The following is a 20,935-nucleotide window of genomic DNA, read 5'->3' on the forward strand; positions in this document are numbered from 1 at the left end:
CATACACGATGGAATGTTAGCCATAAAAAAGAAAGAATACCATTTGCAACAACATTGATAGACCTAGAGATTGTCATACTGAGTAAAGTAAGTCAGAGACACATAAATACCATATGATATCACTTATATGTGGAATCTTAAAAAAAAAGGTACAAATGAACTTATTTACAAAACAGAGATAGAGTTACAGATGTAGACAACAAACTTACTGTTCCCAGCAGGGGAAGGGGGGAGGGATAAACTGGGAGACTGGGATTGACATCTACACACACTACATATAAAGGAGTAACTAACGAGCACCTCCTGAATAGCACAGGATCTACTCAACACCCTCTAATGACTCTATGGGGAAAGAATCTTTTAAATGTGTGAAGATATATATATGTAACTGATTCACCTTGCTTACACCTACAACAATATTATTTATCAACTATACTTCATTTTTTAATGGTTTAAAAAAAATAAGGCTAAATATTTGTGCTGACAAGGAACCTCTCTAGGTCCTAGTAGATGGCAGCAAAGACAAGCCCACAGAATAATACGGAGCAGAATTTGATGTGTGTTTGTTAAACGCATAAGCAATTTCAAATGTAGGAATGCGGATATGCAGAGGACTAGAAAGATACACACTTTGGGGGGGGGTGAAAGTTGGGGAGGGGAAGGGACATTCCCTTTGTATTCTGTATTCTTCTCTGGAGTTCATATTCATGGGCTGATTGCTGATTTTCTTTAACATTGATTCCTCTGAACGAAAAAACATAATTCCAGAGAGATTCCAACAACAGTAACAGAGGCTCAGTACACACAGAGAGAGGGTAGAAACCACATCCTTATCATAAACCACGTGTAAGAATTCCAGGATCCAACACCCTTGTCCCTGTGGTGCTGCTTATAAGCCCCCTCCCCTCACTGAGGTTCAAGCCAAGACAGGAACAAGCTTCCAGTTCTTGGAGAAAGGATATGGATTTTCAGAGATAAAAATCTTAACCTCATGATTGCAACAGACTTAGAGTCCGGAAGTTAAAAGTTGATGCCTCTTCTTAATATCACAGAAGACTGCCATGTTCTTGGGGGCCTGAGAAGTGGGTAGGTCATGAACCTCACAGCAGGGAGAGTCCTCCCAAGACCCTTGCATTCCCCCTACTCAATAAAAGGCTACACCCCCCACATTGAAGCCACTTGTGACAGAAGAGCTTAATAAATTGCACAACAAGAAACTCCAATGATTTAGAAAGTAACTGAATAAAAGACTTTTCTTTCAAAATTGGCTAACGCTGAGTCTTGGGAACCCAGTAGCTTTTACAAAGTAGGTTTTTGTTTCTTTTGTTCAGAAGGACTGAGACTTTTCCCAAATAAACAGAAAAATTCCATGAAAACTAAGAGAAGGGTGGAGGGAGGGAGGACAGAGAAACCCTGAAGTGGGAAAGCTGTGTCAGCCACGTGCAGGGCTCCAGACCACTCTGAGGCCCGCGGGCAAGGCCAAGGTGAGCCGCGTTGTCAGATCCGCGTTGTCAGAGACTGAGTGTCAAAGGCGGGGAAAGAATGCTAAACTATCGAATTAGGAATTCTTTTCCACTAACTCCATGTTATAATGATATTTTAGAGTATTAGGTAAAACATTAAAACTAATGAAAGTGTTTTCTTTCCATTTTTTATGTGGTGAATACTTGTCCCCAAAGATTATGACCACCCAGAACATCACAAAGGGACCTTGTCTGGACATGGGGTTACTTAAGGGTCTTGAGACAAAATTAGCCTAGTTTAGACCGGGCCTTAAAACCAATAAGTGGTATTTCTGTAAGAGAAAGGAGAGGGAGATCTGGACCCCAAGTCACTCACACATATGGAAGACGCCCTGTGGAGACAGGGGCAGAGACTGGAGAGGAGAATCTATAAAACCAAGAGAGAACTTCCCCAGTGGTTCAGGGATTAACAACCCACTCTGCAATGCAGGGAACACGGGTCGATCCCTGGTCCTGGCCAAGGCTGGGGAGCCACCAGATGCTTAGGAAGACCCAGGAAGGATTCTTCCCAGACCCTTCAGAGCCCTGCCCTGCTGACACCTTGATTTCAGACCTCTGGCCTCCAAAACTGAATTAAAGGAACTTCCTGATAATGTTTGTGATCATTTTTTATGGCATTTCGAGAAAATTAATGCAAGTGGCATAAAACAGATAAGAACCTGCTGTGTAAAAAAAAAAAAAAGAACCTGCTGTGTAACACAGGAAACGCCACTCAGTACTCTGTAATGACCTACATGAGAAAAGACTCTAAAACAGAGTGGATGTATGTACACACATGACCAATTCACTCTGCTGTACACCTGATGCTAACACAACATTGTAAACAAACTCTAGTAAAAAGTTTAAGAATACAAGTGGCTATTAGGAAATGTTAAGTTACAGACATGTTCTGTTCCTATTGATGTTGCTGCACTAGAGTTCAAAGGGAATTCACCCCTCCAAACCCAAGTCTTCACTATGGAGCCTAACTGCTTAGGTACAGAAGAGTCCCCATATTTCTTAAATGCTTCTAAGTGATGAAAGTTATACCCAATTGAAATATCTGAAAGTCTCTGGATTTTGCTCACTTGTTTCTGGATTTTTCATGTTGGTGGGAAAGAACAGTACTTCCTACATGTGTACAAATATCACAGGACATGCTGAACCCCAAGTGCACCGTATTTTTAACGTGTGCGGGACCTTCAGCCCAGTTTACGAGAGAGGACGTACTAAGTCCTGAGAAAACACTCAGCATCACCCCTGATGCCAGCAGCGCATTTTCTGCCAAGTGCCCCAAGCTGCTGCTACCTGCCCTCCGCCTTGGCCTCCCTATCTCCCTTCCAGATGTTCCGGCCGCCACTGTTCTCTGAGATAAGAGGGCTCCCTTCAAAACACCTTAATTAAACCAGACGGCTGCTGGCTCGGGGAACTCCCAAGGGGGTTGGCCTTGCAGCTTCAACAAAGTATCAGCTGCAGGACAACCTCGCAGGGAGTGACTGCCAAGCCAATTACTGTGGCAGCTATAACCCGGGCATGGGGGGGTGGGGAGCTCATTCCCCAGGAGCTCATCTCTACAGAGCAGCAGCACCAAGAGAGAAAAGGCCGCCTCAGTGCTGCCGACAAGCTGAAGGCATAAAAACGGTCTCTGCCCCGGCAGGATCCAGGGTGAGAGGTCAGAGGATGCAGAAGCCAGGACAGAAGGAAGCAGAACTGGATAAACAAGTAACCATGACCTAGATGGCAGGCAGACAGGGAGCGGGGTGCTCCGGGCCTGAAGAGTCCTGGTTGGCACCCAGAGGAGCCGCAGCAGGAGCGCCAGGCCCTCCAGCAGGACGCTGTCAGGCTTAAAATGCCAGAGAGTCGTGCTTCCCCAAGAAGTTAGACCAGTGGCAGGGAATGTCCCACAGCGAAAACATACAGACGGGATTAGGGAGTAAAACTGTGACTCCAACATTACGGCACTGGCTAAAACAGGCACTTGCATACACATTCCCGTCTCAGCCTGTGTGAGGAAGGGATTTATTGCTCCCGCTACTCAGAAGAGAAGGCAGAAACTCTAGACGTTAAGACACCTCCCCGCGTTTGCTCAGTCTGCCCTGAGAAGCACCGAGTGCGTTCAGGCCCTGTGGTTGTGCACGTGTGTCTGTCTGTTCTGCTACTTCTCTGTTCCAGGCTGGACAAAAGCAAAACGTTCAAAGGTTAAGAACAAAAACCACAGTGGGATACAACTTCTCCCCAACGAGGATGACCGCAATCCAAAGAGCAGGTGATACGTCTGATCATGAAGACACACGAGTCCTTGGGCACTGCTGAAGGGGCCTGTAACATGGAGCAGCTGCTTTGGAAGACAACTCAGCAGTTTCATAAAAAGTTAAACTAACAGAAAACCCCCAAATAAACCCTCACATCGGTGGTCAAATGATTCTTGACAAGGGGGCCAAGACCATTCAATGGGAAAAGGGCAACCTTTTCGACAAAGGGAAAAACTGAATATTCACATGCAAAAGAATCAAGTTGTTAGAAAAACTAACCTCAAATGGATTAAAGACCTAAAACAATGAAACTCTTAACAGAAAACATAAGGGAAAAGCTTCTTGACATTAGACTTGTTGATGATTTCTTGGACAGGACACCAAAAGCATAGACAGCAACAACAAAAACACGACTTAATCAAAATGTAAAATTTCTGTGCATCAGAAGAACACAGAGTGAAAAGTAGTCAAATCATAGAGACAAGGGGAGGCTGCCAGGAATTGAGTAACTGAAGCTGTGGGGAGCTGTTGTTCAATAAGAACAGAGTTTCCGTTTGCAGGATGAAATACACTAGAGAGACAATGATGATTGTACAACAGGGTGAATTTCTCAACACTGCTGAACTTAAAAATGGTTAAGATGATAAATTTTATGTGATACGTATTCTACCACAACTTAAAAAAAATCATTTTCAGTAACATTATTCATATTGGCCAAAAGTGAAAAGAACCCAAAGTCCATCAACCGGTGAATTCATAAAATGGCGCATACCTCCTGGAATACGACACGGCAGAAACCAGCAATGGGATGATACGAGCTACCACAGGGAAGAGCTGCAAAGCATTATGCAAGGAGCCAGTCACCAAAACATCGCATAGAATACATTTCAGTTATATAAATCTCCAGAAAAGGCAAATGTATGGAGGTGGAAAGTTGACTGGGCTTCCCTGGCGGCTCATCGGTAAAGCAACTGCCTGCAATGCAGGAGACCCGGGTTCGATCCCTGGGTTGGCAAGATCCGCTCGAGGAGGGATGGCAACCCACTCCAGTACTCTCACCTGGAGCATCCCACGGACAGAGGAGCCTGGGGGGCTGCAGTCCACGGGGTTGCACCGTCGGACCCGGCTGAGCAGCAACAGCAGAAAGTCGACGGTAGTCTGGGCTGGAAGTGCACACGGGGTTGACTTCAAAAGGACACAAGGCCCTTTCTGGGGCAATGGAAACTGGATTTCAGTGATGACTAGACTACTCAGACAGTTTCCTAAAATTATTGAATTGCACACTTAAAGCCAGAGGAATTTATGCCATGCAAATTATACCTCGATAAAGCTGTGGTTTAAAAGGGCAAGAACTCGCTACTGAACTCATATCTATTCGAACATGAGTCTTCCACAGTGTGTCCCAAACTGAGGCTTATTTTCTCAAATACAGATGGGAGAGCCTCAATAAGTTACATTTAAAAACCACCGTCACCATGAAAAACCAGCCCCTGGTGGGCGGGTCTCCATCACTGTCCTTTCTGATCGGGGAAAAAGCAAAAGTCAGAGCATCCAGGTGACCACGCCTGTCAGAATCCACCCCAGCAAAGGAGAAATAACAAGCGACAGAAATAAGCCCTTAAGTAGGCTGCCCTGTTTTCACAATTAGTGGAGAGGCTGAAACAATTAAGACGGGCTAATAATAAAAGCCCTCTAGCTGGCGTTCCTCTCTCAATGACACCTTTGACCTGCTGCCCTGCAACTTTCTAGCTTGTTTGCAAATTCATTCTACCGGAATCAGAAATGGGTTTCTGTACAATGACCCCAGTTCCCCTCCTTAAACTATAGTAGAAAATGGAAGATGCAGCCTCAGGAGAGCAGAAGAAGGGAGACCGACAATTTCTGAAAATGATTCCAAGAGAAGGAAGAGCGAGCTGGGGTTGGGAGGACTGGGGTGGGAGCGTCTAAGATTTGATTTGCCACCATTGTGAGCCATCTGAATTCTGCTCTTAACTGTGAGCATGGCTTTTTTTTTTTTTTTAATCATGTATTTATTTGGAAAAAAAAAATTTCTTTCCTCCTATTTTAAAACAGCAACAACACCCGGAGACTGCTGTATGAGCTGTGATTCCAATAAATGCTGTCTCTGGAAGTGAACCGCTTTGGAAGCAGTTTGAATGATACTCATGGGATTTGCAGCCACGTTTCTCAAACTTTAATCTGCCCCCGAATTGCCTCAGCAATCTTGTTAAAATGCAGATTCAGAATCAGGAGGGCCAGGATGAGGCCCCAGAATCTCATTTCTAAAAAGGGAGGTGAGGACCTCACTTTGAGCAGCGAAATGTGAAGGTGGCCTCAGGGATGCGACTGTTACAAACCTCTCTTCTCCCTGATTAACGGGAGCTTTCCACATATGCTGTGAATTTAAGTGGCTAAGCCATCCTTTATGGGACGCGAACTTTTTTCTTTCCTCACTCGGTGATAATCCCTCTGGCTTACACAACTGCCCGTGGACGGCCTGCAGACAGCATAAAGCTGTGACTGGAAACCGGGATCTTTAAGATTTGGGGGCTTTGAGCGCAGGTAAAAGGAAGTGGGAGTGGGGAGAAAGTCTTTCCTCAGGAGATGGAATTTGCCCGGGACTGAAGGTGAAAACTGGGGATCCCATGGTGGTCAGCGGTTAAGACTCCGCGCTTCCCCTGCAGGGCGAGGAGGGTTGAGCCCTGGTTCAGGAACCAAGACCCCACGTGCAGCAGGGTACAGCCAAAAAAAGAAAAAAAGTGGAAACAGAATTGGAAGGAGAAAACAGACAACCAGTGAGGCACTCGGAAACACAGGCGTCTCTGCAGACCTTGAGGAAAGGTGCCATTCTGGTCTGGAAGCCACGTGGAACCAGTACAAAAAGGACTGAGGAGAGTGGTCAGGGGTACAGAGGAGAAGAGAACTCAGCCCTGAGAAATGACCCCAGGGAAGACCACCGGGTACAGGCAGGATGCACACAGCACCCTTGCAGACCCTCCGAGACGCACCAACATCAGACCAACGGGAAAGCTCTGGGAGGAGAGCCCTGGCTCCGGAAGCCGTCCCTGCATCCAGGCTGGAGTCAAGTCAAGACCTGAGTCTTCACGGTGACCCCCGTGACCTCCAGACGCCGTCAGAACAACTCCAGGGCCGCGGCCGGCCTACGAGGGACCGGACCCCTCATCTCAGCCGAGTCAGCCCTCCAGGCCCAAAGCCAGCAGCATCCCCCGGAGGGGCTCAGGAGGCTGCGGCCACGGAGCGCAGAGCCGTGGACGTTCCTGGGGCCTCGACCGGCGTGCGTGCCCACCGTGGGCTTCGCCAGAGACTCCCAAAGCGGCCGGCACGGCCTCCAGGGCGGGCAGGGGCCCCTCGGGCTGCCGGTGATGGGACCCCTTGGTCCCACCTGCTGTCTCGGCACCGAACCGACCAGACGAGTGGCACAGACCGCGCCGGTCAGCCTCGCAGCCCCACCAGCTGCAGAGCAGGCCCCCACCCCGCTCCCCACCCGGCTCCTCCGCCAGGTTCTCGAGGCTGCCCTCAGCCCCAGCAGCCTGCCCACCGCCCTTCCCTACATCCACGTCCCCAGCTCCCAGGACGACCACCTGGCTGCGAGGCCCCATCCCAGGCCACCTGGCTCTCCTTTCGAAGCCTCTCCTGGCTCACTCCTCTCTCACCACCAGGCCCCGCAGCCCCCCACCAGCGGCTGGAAGGAACGGCCCCCCCCCACCTTGAGCACACGCCCGCCCCGCCCTGCACGGAACACGAGCTCCGCTCAAAAACGCCACCAGCAAAACCAAGCCCTTGGGTCTGCAGCTCCCAAGGCCACTGTCCCCTGCATCGTCCTATCTCCCCACCCCAGGGCCTGCAGGACCCGCGAGTCCGCGCTCAGAGAGGCCTGCTTGTTGCGCTCACCCAGCTGGCCAAGGAGCAAGCACCCCACGCCAAAACCTCGACCTCGACCTCCTGGCTCTAAAATATCCTGTGTTTCCTTCCTGGTGCAAAGACACTGTTAGCACGCGGATTCAGTGTGAAGTTTTCTGCCTGAAACCCAAGACCTTCCGTCAGCCGCTCTCCTCTTTACCCAGGGGACCCTGTTTCCCACTGTTTCTGTTTACTCACTCTTCCTTGGCCTCCAGTTGGGCAAGTCACTGTATTAAGATCAATAATCACCACTTAGCACTGGTTTTTTTTCAAGTTTAGCTGACTTACAATACTGTGTGCGTTCCAGGTGTACAGCAAAGTAACTCAGTTACACTGTGTGTTAACAGGTTCTCACAAGACACTGAATCCAGTGCCCTGTGCTATACAGCAGGGCCTTGCTGTTCACCTGTTTTGCACACAGCAGTGTGTATACGTTAAACCCAGGCTCCTAAGGTATCCACCCCCCACTCTGGGGACCATAAGCTTGCTTTCTATGAGTCTGTTTCTGTTTTGTAAGTTCACTTGTACTATTTTAGCGTCCACATGTAAGTGATACCATATGGCATTCGTCTTACTTCACTTAGTAGGATAATCCCTAGATCCATCCCTGCTGTGGCAAGTGACATCATTTCATCCATTCTAGGACTAAGCAACAGCCCAGTGGCAGAAAGTGAAGAGGAACTAAAAAGCCTCTTGATGAAAGTGAAAGAGGAGAGTGAAAAAGTTGGCTTCAAGCTCAACATTCCGAAAACTAGGCATCTGGTCCCATCACTTCATGGGAAATAGATGGGGAAACAGTGGAAACAGTGTCAGACTTTATTTTGGGGGGCTCCAGAATCACTGCAGATGGTGACTGCATCCATGAAATTAAAAGATGCTTACTCCTTGGAAGGAAAGTTATGACCAACCTAGATAGCATATTCAAAAGCAGAGACATTACTTTGCCAACAAAGGTCCGTCTAGTCAAGGCTATGGTTTTTCCAGTGGTCATGTATAGATGTGAAAGTTGGACTGTGAAGAAAGCTGAGCGCCGAAGAATTGATGCTTTTGAACTGTGGTGTTGGAGAAGACTCTTGAGAGTCCCTTGGACTGCAAGGAGATCCAACCAGTCCATTCTAAAGGAGATCAGGCCTCGGTGTTCTTTGGAAGGACTGATGTTGAAGCTGAAACTCCAATACTTTGGCCACCTCATGCAAAGAGTTGACTCACTGGAAAAGACTCTGATGCTGGGAAGGATTAGGGGCAGGAGGAGAAGGGGATGACAGAGGATGAGATGGCATCACCAACTCGATGGACATGAGTTTTGGTGAACTCCGGGAGTTGGTGATGGATAGGGAGGCCTGGCGTGCTGCGATGGGGTTGCAAAGAGTCGGACACGACTGAGCGACTGAGCTGAACTGAACTGAACTGAACAACCCAGTGTGTATACACACCACACCTCTCTATCCATTCATCTTTGCAGACACTTAGATTTAATTAGTGCTGCCTGTAACTGGAATAGTAGCTGCTGCTGCTGCTGCTAAGTCGCTTCAGTCGCACAGACTCTGTGCGACCCCATAGATGGCCACCCACCAGGCTCCCCCGTCCCTGGGATTCTCCAGGCAAGAACACTGGAGTGGGTTGCCATTTCCTTCTCCAATGTATGAAAATGAAAAGTGAAAGTGAAGTTGCTCAGTCGTATCCGACTCTCCGTGACCCCATGGACTGCAGCCTACCAGGCTCCTCCGTCCATGGGATTTTCCAGGCAAGAGGACTGGAGTGGGTTGCCATTGCCTTCTCCGGGAATAGTAGCCACCATTTGCTAACTATTTAGAATGCTCCAGATATTACACACAACTGCTAAATGAATCATCTCACTTTAACATCACCCTTGACTCAGAATCACACTGTAACACGTCCATAAGAGAGTTCTCAACTCCGACCCATCTGAATGTTTCTCCCGTGGTTTCTCTCACCATCTTGATAAATGGATTCCCTCCTCTCAGCTGCTCAGGCCAACAACCTACACATCACACACATTCACCTGTCTTTTCTTCACACGCCAGCACACCCCCCCAGTAACTCAAATCCTGTTGCTTCTAAACTCATAATACAGCCTCAAGCTGTCTCCTCACCTGTCCTCTGCCTTCATCCAAGCCACCATCCACTTAGACCCAGCCTGTAATAACTTCAAATGGCCCTCTTTTTCTACTCTTTCTCTTACACACTTTATCCTTCTTAGAGCAGCCAAAGAGGATGCTTAAAATAAGCATGTCTTCTCTGAAGATACTGGAAACAGGCCAGATCTATCAACAGGTAGACAGATAAACCACAGTACATCCATACGGTGGATTTATTTCTCAACAATAAAAAGAAGTAAACTACTGATGCATGCAGCAACATGAATGAACCCCCAAAACCCTGAGCAGAGTGAAAAAGGAACAGTGTGTGCCATGTGGGGTCATTTGTAAGAAATGCAGGAATACCAAAACTAAGCTTAGCGGGATACACACTAGATCCGCGGTTGCTTCTGGGGGGACTTTCCAAGGTGACAAAAACGTTCTGGGTCTGGCTATGTATTTGTTGAAACTGCTCGGAAGTGGGAGATCAGATCATTTCACCCTGTGAGGATGATCCAATGGAGGGGCCCCATCGGCTCCCCCACCTCACCCCCGCTCCCCCAGCCTAGTGGTCCCAGCTGCCTGTGACTCCGCCAAGCCCCCTGGGTTGGAGTCTCTGCGGCAGCCTCTCCCCGGGTCCCGGGGCCCCATGCAGAGCTGGCTCCCTGCCATCACTCAGGTCCAGGACAGTCCCCTCTTCAGAGAGGGCTTTCCGGGCACACGTCTGGCGGAGCCGCCCAGGGAGCCTTGTCCACGGCTCTGTTTTCACTGTGTGTGCACGGCACTTAGCACTCTCTGCTATTTTCTTGTTTACTGTCTGCTTCTGCCACCAGAAAGCAAGCTCTCCCAGAGCGAGCGCCCATCTGTCGCTGTGTCCCTGTGTCTAGGCCAGCGCCCGGCGCGATCCAGGAGGGTTTGCCGGATGAACGGGGATGCTGGCAGGACCCCTCTCTCCGCTTGACAGCCCTGAGATCCAAGGCTTGTGCAGGGGGCGGGACCCTCACCGCCCCGCAGACTCACAGCATGTTGGGGAGCCCCCCACCCCCCATCCTGCCAGCGCTCGTGGACACATCCCCGGGGGATGGCAGGGCAGGTGGTCCTGCGGGGACACGCAAGGCCTGGCTGCCAGGACTCACGGCGCTGTTTCAGTGCGCTGACCTTGGCTTCCCTGGCCTTCTGCCAGCCAGTTTCAACACCGGCTTGTTAGAGCCGATGCAAACTCGGCCAAGCCGAGCAGCGGCCATCAGTCACTAGGATGTTAGGAGTCACCCTGCACTTCTGGACTCTCCCGAAGACCACAGAAGCCTCCCAGGAGGCTGCCCATGCCCAGCGTAGGTGGGGGCCAGCTTGATGGTGTGGACTCTATGGAAATACCCCCTCACACCTTGCCCTGAGGTCACTGAAGAGACTACAGGAAAACTCCTCCTAAGGTGAGGTGGTGCGTCACTCCAAGGGAATCATTAGAGACATCACTCACACTTTTTTTTCCAAAATAAATGCATTTGACTCCTGCTTAAAAACATAGTAAGTCCTGTGTCTGGGCCTCTGGGTACAAACAGAAGAACAAATTAAAGAAAGCCTATCGTGTGGGGAGGAATAAATTGGGAGATTGGAATGGACATAAACACACTGCCATGTGTAACACAGAAAACAAGGGCACACTGTGGGCTTCCCTGGAGGCTCAGCTGGTGAAGAATCCGCCTGCAATGCAGGAGAACCTGGGTTTGATCCCTTGGTTGGGAAGATCCCTTGGAGAAGGGAAAGACTACCCACTCCAGTATTCTGGCCTGGAGAATTCCATGGACTATGGGACACGACTGAGCGACTCTCACTTTCACTCAAGGACGTACCGTGCAGCACAGTGTTCAGTGATGACCTGAGCGGGAAAGAATCAAAACAGGGTGGTTTTGTGTGTAACTGATTCGCTCTGCTGGACACCGGAAGCTAACACAACGCTGTTCAGAAACTGCACTCCAGTAAGCAGTTTTAAAAAAGAAAGCCCACCTGAGTGGCAGTCTTCCTAAATTGCCCTTGGAAACAAATGTTAAGTGAATATATAAATGGGGATAACACCCCCCTGTTATATATACGCACACACAAGACAGAAAGATGAAAATCCAGGTGTGCTAACCGTATCAACTACAGAAAAGATTACTTTATGGTCCATATGATTCCATTAAATAGTAAGCTTATCTTCAATATTTAACACGGGTTTTCAAGGATGAGTTGTTTGGGAAAACCAGAGGCTGTACAGTAATCGAGCTGCCTCATTGCCACTCCTGGGGAGGACGGGGCCCTTAGCGGCCTCAGCAGACAGTTCTGGAGACCGGGTGGGTGTGAACCAGGAGGAACGGTCTCTGTGCTGCGTGTCCACCCCCTGGGCAGGTAACAGGGAGGTGTCGGCGTCCACTGGAGCCTTCTGGACCAGACTCCAGCCACCACACACAATATGCATGGCTCTGCGTGGCCCACAGGACACAGTGTACAGCTCAGTCACCGTCCAGAGACAAGGGGGGCGATGGCAGGACCTGGCGTGACATTCACCGGCAAGGGCTCCCCAAGGGCTGCAGGGAGGAGGGAGGCCACAGGCTGCAGGGCCCGCGTCTCATCCAGCCCCTGTCTCCATCAGAGCAGCCAGCACACCTCCCAGATTTCCCGCCACAGTCTTACCCTCGTGGGTTCTTCCTGTACATCTCAAGATCAAATTCCCATCTTTTCTTTCAGAAGCCTAATCAGGGGACTTCCCCGGCAGTCCAGGGGTTAGGAGGCCATGGTCACTGCCGGGAGCCTGGGTTCAATCCCTGGTCAGGGGACTGAGAGCCCACAAGCCACGCAGAGCGGTGCAGCCACCAAAAAAAAATAAAATAAAAGTTTCACAAGCCTAATTAAAATTCATCCTAGTAAGCTGTCCACATCCAATGACTTCCATTCTGTAAATGGTTAACCAATTTTAACTTGTTTTCTAGCTTAAAAACATGGGCTTTTATGAACTAGGGCTACAGCTGAGAACACACACGCAGCCTAGGCTGCCACGTGGAGCGCCAGAGCCAGAGGCAAGGAGGCTCTGCCGTGCTGTGACTCCACTGATGTGACCTCCACAGGAGGCAAAGCTGCCAGGAGGCAAGGAGCATCAGGAAGGAGAGTCCTGGCAGTGGGGAGGGCGCATGCGGGTCCTCTGGGGGCTGGAAACGCTCCACAGCATTATCTGCGTGACAGTGGCACAGACGTGCAAATATGCAAACGCGCACCCCCAAATCCTCACACACACTGAAGACCTGAGCACTGCACCAGCTGCGCAGCACAAGTGTAGAGAGACTGTTTCGTCTGGATTGTGCTGAAATTCTGCCGCATGTGCAGTCTTATCTGGAGCTGTTCAGGGACTCCTAAATTCCCAGGACCTGCGAGTCCTCACCTCTCCAGCCCATCTGGCACCTGGGACGGCCGGAGTCGATATCCCTTTCATCTCCCTTCCACAGGGAACTCTCTGGGGCCAGAGCGGTGGCGCTCTTGATTGTCAGCTTTAAAACAATCTAGGGCATGCATCTGTCTGCCCGGGTCAGTCATAAAGAACACTTACTCTGCTCACGTTACGGCCTGCGCGTCTCAATGAACTAGAGAAAGCCTTTGAACATCTCTCTCAACAGGAGCACAGTACACACCAATCGGGAGCAGGAGAAGGCCTGCCACGAACGCAGGCCTCGATAAACCATCTGCAGGAAGGCGCCCTCCCCGCCTGGGACACGAGGACGCGGGTGCGGGCGGCTCCCTCCTCCGCTCTCAGCCCTGCAGTGGCTGAGACGACCTCCCAGCCTTTCGTTCCCCCAGGTGGAAGCATCAGATGATGTGCAGCAAAACGCTAGCTAGCGACAAAACTGCTGACAGCAAAGGAAACTTAAAAAATAGCACAGACGTCCGTGGAACGCCTGTGTCCTAAGAAGGCTCGGAGAAGCTCGACAATCTTGTCTTCACGGTAAACCTTCGAAGCGGCCCCTGCCACCCGCTCCACCCACGAGGAGACTGAAAGGCAGGCAGGTGAGGCCTGCCCGGGGGCACCAGGCTGGGGGGCAGGCCCCCCTCCAGGGGGTCGGCTGGCCTGCAGTCCCGCACAGGCACCGCGGCAGATTCAAAGCGTGGAGTAGGGTTCAAATTAGGAGGCTGTCCAGAGCCAGAAACCTCTGACAGCTCTTCCCGAACCTTCCTCTCAGGATGGAACAGACAACTCCGTCAGAAGCCGCTGAGCCGCAGACACCCAGGCTTTACTGGCACTGAGTTGAGTATCCAGGTCTCTCATCTGAGAAGGAGATGTTCTGATTGTTCCACGGTACCTGGAATGAAACTGCATGTTTCACCTTCAACGATCCCTATGACCGGTCAGACCCGTGGATTTACAGAATTAAATGGACGCAGGATTAAATCCTGCCAGTGTGGAAGGTAACCAAGTTTAGATCTACTGAACGGTAAACACACACACACACAAGACCCACCAGCACGGGCTCACAAAACGCTTATTTTTGCAATCACAGGCTTCCTAAAACAAAACAGTCCTCAGCAGATTTTTGTGCTGTTTTGCCCTATAAACTACTTTTCTCAGTTACATAAAACTGCAAATTGTAATCTGAAGGCTTTGCAGGCTGGCATTTCAATCTTCTCTGAGAGTTCAGGAGGACATAATCCAACTTGGTCATCTTTCTCACTTTCTGTATGGTGCCTGCCAAATGAAACGTTCTGCCCAAGTGCCTGGTTCCACGGCACCCCATTTTAGAGCAATGTGGCTAGAGGCTGAGAAGGTTTTTTTGTTTTAAACATTTTATCTACCCACCTGGGTGTGCTGTGCTTTGCTGTAACAATATTGCTGATCTGAAAATGTCTCCACTTTCAGCTGAGTTTCTGTTTGCAAACCAACAATCACCTTACTTTTATAAAACATCACCTTTTAAAAGGGTGCCCACAGTGGGAGGTGGGGGGTGGGGCCCAGACTTTTGGGGGGTGGGAGGGATGGCACGGTGATAACACTGGACTGCAGTCCTGTAAGCACTACTGGACACGTTTACTCAAAAGCATCTGACTGCACACAGTTGATGAGTTTCATGGTCTATAAATTATACCAAAATAAAGCTGTTTAAAAATATGCCCAGGATTCACAAATGAGATTTTTTTCAGGTTTTGAGTGCTATTCAAATTAACATGAAAAGTATTCATTTTTTCCCCGGCTGCAAAGTTATGGTACTGGGGGACAAATCAACGTTCTCCTGAGGCAGTTTCTCGGCTTCTGCACCGTTGTCTCAGGGGCCGGGTCCCCGCGGTGGGTGGGGAGGGGTGGTCCGCACTATGGGCCGTCACCAACACCCCAGGCCTGTTCACCAGCTGCCACCAGGGCCGCCTCCCCCCGTTACAATGGCCGAAAATGTCCCCAGACTTTGCCAAACATCCCGCGGCAGGCACAAGGGCTCCTGGGTAAGAAGAGCCGCTGCTCCAGATGCTGGAACAGCAGTCTGCTCCCAGGAGGACGGACAAACGCAAACAGAGGCTTCCCGCGCTCCCCGCAACTTCAAGGCTGGTTCTCGCCCCCCCGTTTGCCAGCGGCCCCGACACCCCCAGCGCAGGGAGCTTTCTCTCTCACAGCAGCACCTGTGCCTGTGCCCGATGCGTTTCACACTCAGGGCCCCTTCTAGATGATAAACCATTATTTTTTAAATGACTAATTTTCTAGCCCTGTGCCCACGTCTCTCTCTCAAGTATGGCTCTCAGCCCAGAATCCCATCAACTGAGTCCTCTGTAACTGCTTGGTGGCCCCTGACTGGGACCCTGAGCACAGCGCCAGGCAATTTCTTTTCTTGTTTTTAGTAATTTTTAGTGCAGTATTGCAGAGAAGGCAATGGCACCCCACTCCAGTACTCTTGCCTGGAAAATCCCATGGACGGAGGAGCCTGGTAGGCTGCAGTCCATGGGGTCGCTAAGAGTCGGACACGACTGAGCGACTTCACTTTCACTTTTCACCTTCCTGCATTGAGGAAGGAAATGGCAACCCACTCCAGCCTGGAGAACCCCAGGGACGGGGGAGCCTGGTGGGCTGCCGTCTCTGGGGTCGCACAGAGTCGGACACGACTGAAGTGACTCAGCAGCAGCAGTGCAGTATTGTGGATTTACAGTGCTGCGTTAGCTCAGGTGTACACCACCGTGAATCAGTTACACATATACATTCACCCACTCTTCCTCAGAGTCTTTTCCCGTGTGGGGAACCACAGCTTGTTGAGGATGATTTCCTGTGCTTATATGATACACAGCAGTGTGCACGCGTCAACCCCAATCTCCCAATTTATCCCCCCCACGGCTTTCTCTCCTGGTAACTATAAGTTTGTTTTCTACATCTGAAACTCTATTTCTGTTTCAGCACCAGGCAGGTTCATTTTGCCAGCGCGGACCCAACAGTCTAAGGTTCCAGGAACATTCTGGGACCTTCTGTCTTTGAACTTCAAGGCTGAAGTCATGGTCTCCGTCTTAGAGATGAAGCAAGCCAGGTTCAGAGGGAAACTCCGTGACTGGTGCCCAAGGCCACACACGTGGCAGAGCTGAGACAGGAGACTAAGCCCCTCGTTCCTTCTCAACTCCCACGTCTCCAGGGTACCCTCCTCTGAGCTGCTCAGAGGATGCATGGACCACACACCTGCTGGTGCTCAGACACAGGAGCCCATCTGAAGTCCTCAGTGTCACCCTGTGAGGTGGAGGCTCCTAGGCCCGCGTTGTAGACAAGGAAACGGAGAGTGAGGTAAAGTCCGTGTCCAGGGTCACGCAGTGGGGCCTGAAATGTGAACTCAGGGGGCTCTCGCTCACCACCCCCTTCAGCCTCCTCTCGTCAAGAAATAGCCTATTTCACTAGGAAAAGTCAGGTAATGGTTTTGGTTTTCCGGTACATAAATTACACTCTCATTCAAACAGATGTGGATGTGGGCTCCTTGTAACTTACTCGGGGTTCCTTCTATAACACTAAAAATCTAGTCCTATGCACATCTGTGAGAGCCCTGGAAATGCCCTATGTGAAAAATTGCCAATTCCCTCCACCCAACTGTCAAGGAGTGGTCAGGCTACAATTTCACTACTGGTCTTCTAGCAGTTAATCATCTCGGTTTTTTCTAGCTCATTCAGCCAGTCAATAACCACATCACTTAGGATCTATTCAGAGTGACAAACACATTATCAAATAATCACACAATTAAAAGTCAAGATAAAAGCACCAGGAAGAAGAAATAAGTACAGAGGGGGTTTCTGAAAATTTAGAATGGGAAGGCTGACTAGGGTTGTAAATGTGATGCAAGGAATCTGAGATTTTCAGGAAGAGCTGGGAGTTCACTTGAAGGTGAGGGAAGAGGAGCTTTCGGTCCTGGTGAACAGTACGTGCAAAGGCCCTGAGGCAGAAGGGAACCCTGCATGCACGGCCCTCAAAAGGGGCCAGAGAGACAGCAGTGGCCAGCCCACACAGGGCCTTGTGGTTTGAGAGTCCCTTGGACTGCAAGGAGATCCAACCAGTCCATGCTGAAGGAGATCAGCCCTGGGATTTCTTTGGAAGGAATGATGCTAAAGCTGAAACTCCAGTACTTTGGCCACCTCATGTGAAGAGTTGACTCACTGGAAAAGACTGATGCTGGGAGGGATTGGGGGTAGGAGGAGAAGGGGACAACAGAGGATGAGATGGCTGGATGGCATCACTGACTCGATGGAGGTGAGTCTGAGTGAACTCCGGGAGTTGGTGATGGACAGGGAGGCCTGGCGTGCCGAGATTCATGGGGTCGCAAAGAGTCAGACACAACTGAGCGACTGCACTGAACTGAACTAAACCGAGGGACAGAATACGGTCAGACCTACATTTTTAACGATCGCTCTGCCTGGGTCACCTGAGCGACCTGAGCCAGGACACAGTTCAAAGAACTCTACTCTGGATCCTGCAAAACAAGTTTGTTTCTTTTTTTTCCCTCTCTGGGGTGTGGTGCCCCTCCCTGGCTAGGAACTAGCTCCCTTCTTTTTCTGTCTGTTTGTGAAGTTTAAAGGCCAGATCTTTTATCAGGTCTGAGGCTTATTTTCTTTCAATAGCTCCAACACCCGCCCCACCCCTCACCCCCAGGAACGTACTTGTCTCTTTCCAGAGAGATGTCACTTTTGCCAAGTGGCCGCTCAGCGACAGAAGGTAGAGGAATCTGTCCTTTGGGGTTTTCTTACATAAAAGGTACAGGCAAGCTCAGAAAAGAATACACATGCTGGTCTCCTGCACCTCCTCACACTCAAGAACAGTTAAAAAACAAACAAACAAAAAGCCCGAGATAATATTAAGACCCCTGGCCTCCCTCTTGGCCACGCACACCTCCCCACCAACCCTCTAGGTCCCGCTGGCCCAGCTCCAAGCTGTCATAACTACTTTCAGTTTCTCCACTACAAGAAGCCGCAGCTCACCCCTGCACCGCTAAGAGTCCTTAGCACCCACTGACACTTCCTCCAGGAAGCTATTCCTGCCCAACCCGAGCTTCAGTCCCTGAAGGCCCTGCTCTGAGTGCCAACAGCATTCTAAGGAGGCAGGTTTTCTGAGATTCATTGTAACTGGTTCACCCACCACTTGCACGCAAGGCCGTGCACACGTCCGGCCAGTAGCCCCAGAAGGACACATTCTGGGTGTCCCTGTCCCAGCTAGCACAATGCCTGGCCCCCTGATGGGAATCCCTCTAACACTGAATGAATGAGTGAATGAGCAACTAGATATGGAGACTTGCAGCCTCCCAGGACCAAGAAAAGAGACCCTCGATGACAAGGTTTTCCCTTCCAATAGGTTTGGTTGTCAATGGGAACGTAAAACACTCAAGTTACAAACTTTAGAAAAGGTGCTAATTTCACTCATGAACATTTGAAAGGATTAAAAATATGAATGCAGGGCACAGATGCTCAAGGGTTTTAGACAGAACCAAAACTTCAGGCAAGTTAGGGTAGCAGCAGGGTGAGAAGGAACCCGATTAAAAAACCAGACTAGAAACAGGGAGCGGACAGGCGCCGCCGGGCCGAGCCCCTCTGGTTCTGAACCCGCGGCCGCGGGGTACCTGGGCCCGTTCCCGGCCCGGCGCAGACCTGCCTTGCGCCCGCGGCTCCCCCGCCTCGTTCTCACTCATCTAGGGCGCCTGGCAGGCACCCTCCGGGCCCTTCTAAGAAACACTCTCCTCTTCGGTCACTTTTGCTCCTTCACAAACACCAGCCTCGGGGCACCGCTGTCTCCCAGTTTCAGTAATCCGATACCGTCCCGGGTGGCACTGGGGTTTGCCCCTCGGGATGGGGCCTGTGAGCCGCCCAGCATCACACCACCTGAGAGCAGCCTCTAAGCCTCGTCCCAGCCCTTCGGACACGGAGTGAGCATGGAAGCGGCTCCCGGGAGATGCCCGTGAACACTCAAGTTTGAGTGGATGCTACACCAGGCGACAAGCCTGTACGGAACCGGGAAGGGTCCACACAGGGCGTGAGCGGCGCGGAGGGGAGCGCACCCAGGAGCCGAGAAGCCCCTGCAGACGCTGAAGCCTCCTGGCCGGGGGACGCGCGCGCGGGGTCACCGACCCCGAGCGCCCGGCCTGGCCGCCTCTGCTGGGGGCGCAGGGCCGGGACGCCCGTCCCCGCCCCGCCGTCACCCAGTCCAAGCCGAGCTGACAGCGGCCCCCCGGCGGCGTCTCGTCCGGACGGGCAGGGGAGCCGGAGTGCTGTTTACAGCCGAGAGCCGGGGCAGCGTCCCGGCTGCACCAGTAACAGCACGGGGCGCCCGGCCGCCCGCACGCGCAGCGCCCCGGGCCCCCGCGGCCGCTCCCCCCGGCCCGCGAGCCCCGAGTCCGGGGTCGCGCCCCCGCTTCCACCCAGCTCCGCCCAGCGAGGTGAGGACCGAGCGGGGCGCGCAGGTCCCCGAGAGGGGCTCCCAGGGACCCGCTCCGCTCCCGGAAGGCGCCTCCGGCGAGCTCCTACAGAGCAGCAGCGCCCCAGGGCAGAGCGGGCGCGGAGCAAAGCCTGCGGGGGGGCCGAAAGGGGTGGTCCTCTTGGGGTCGGCGCCCCCTGACGGGGCTCGGCCCGGGGCGGCCCTCCGGCCCGGGGGCGGGCGGGGGCCGGGCGGCGCGCCTACCTTACAGGCGGAGTACACCCCGAGTTTCTCCAGCTTCTTGGCCCGCGGGGCGGAGCGCAGCTGCGCCTTCTTCACGGCGATCCGGGCCGAGCAGCCGCCGCCCGGGCCCTCGGCCGCGCCCGCCGCCGCCCCCGCCGCGGCCGGCCCGCAGGAGCCCGCGCCCCGGCCGCCGCGCCTGGGGGCCCTGCGGGGCGCGGGGCAGCGGGGGCGCCCGGGCGCGGGCCCGCCCGCCTCCGACATGCCGGCCCGGAGCGCAGCAGGCGCCGCCAGTCGGGGCCGCGGCCGCCGCCAGGGTCTCCGCCCGGCTCTGGGCGCCGGAGCGCGGGACCCCGCCCGTCGCCCGCCGCCCGCCGCCCGCCGCCGCCCGCCGCGCGCCGCGCGCCGAGGCCGCAGCTGCTCGCGGAGGGAGGGGCCGGCGCCGCCCGCCGCCCGCCCGGGCCTCCTCCCCGCGGGCCTCCCCGCCCGCCCGGGCGCTCCTCCCCGCTCCTCCCCGCGCTCCTCCTCCCGGCTCCCCGCGCTCCTCCCCCGGCCCCTCCCCCGCGGCCGCCCGGGGCGAGGCCCGCCCGGGGGTTGGAGGGGGTGGAGAGGGAGGGAGACCCGGGCACCTGCCGGCCGCCCCCCCTCCAAGCCGTCCCCGCGGGGGCGCAGGCGGGAGAGACGCGCCCCGTCCGTCCCTCGACTCCAGTCCACCCTCCCTCGGAGCCGGGCAACTTCCTCCACCCTAGCGGGAGCCCGAGGGAAAAAAACATTTTTGAAAAGTACCCGTCCACGCTAATCCTTTTCTTTGTTGCTAATTCACCAAAATAAAGGCGTGATGTTTTGGGTGTCTCTTTGCAGTTCCTTTGCCTTCCAAAGTCTCTCTTTTAATCCAGAACGCTTTGAGCCTATAAGCGATCTCTGGATCCCATCCGGGAGAGAAAGGGAAAGACAGTTAATCGATATTTTCTGACATTTTTGTTCGAAAGGGCTGGTTGTGGAAAGAACGGTCGTCCAAGAAACGCCGTATGAGAACTAAACACAGGGGGAGAA

The 20,935-nt window shown here is 52.5% G+C and overlaps 1 protein-coding gene across 1 annotated transcript in view; it reads right to left on the bottom strand.

Annotated features, from left to right (window-relative positions):
- KAT2B (lysine acetyltransferase 2B) overlaps nucleotides 1-20,146 on the bottom strand; it is a 96,545-nt gene extending 76,399 nt beyond the window's left edge. Inside the window, exon 1 of the mRNA XM_070364330.1 lies at nucleotides 19,907-20,146. Coding sequence (XP_070220431.1) covers nucleotides 19,907-20,146 — 240 coding nt within the window. The remainder of the gene's footprint in view (nucleotides 1-19,906) is intronic.
- Nucleotides 20,147-20,935: the final 789 nt, after the last annotated feature.

Source organism: Bos mutus, chromosome 1 (genome assembly GCF_027580195.1).
Source record: "Bos mutus isolate GX-2022 chromosome 1, NWIPB_WYAK_1.1, whole genome shotgun sequence".
NCBI lineage: Eukaryota > Metazoa > Chordata > Mammalia > Artiodactyla > Bovidae > Bos > Bos mutus.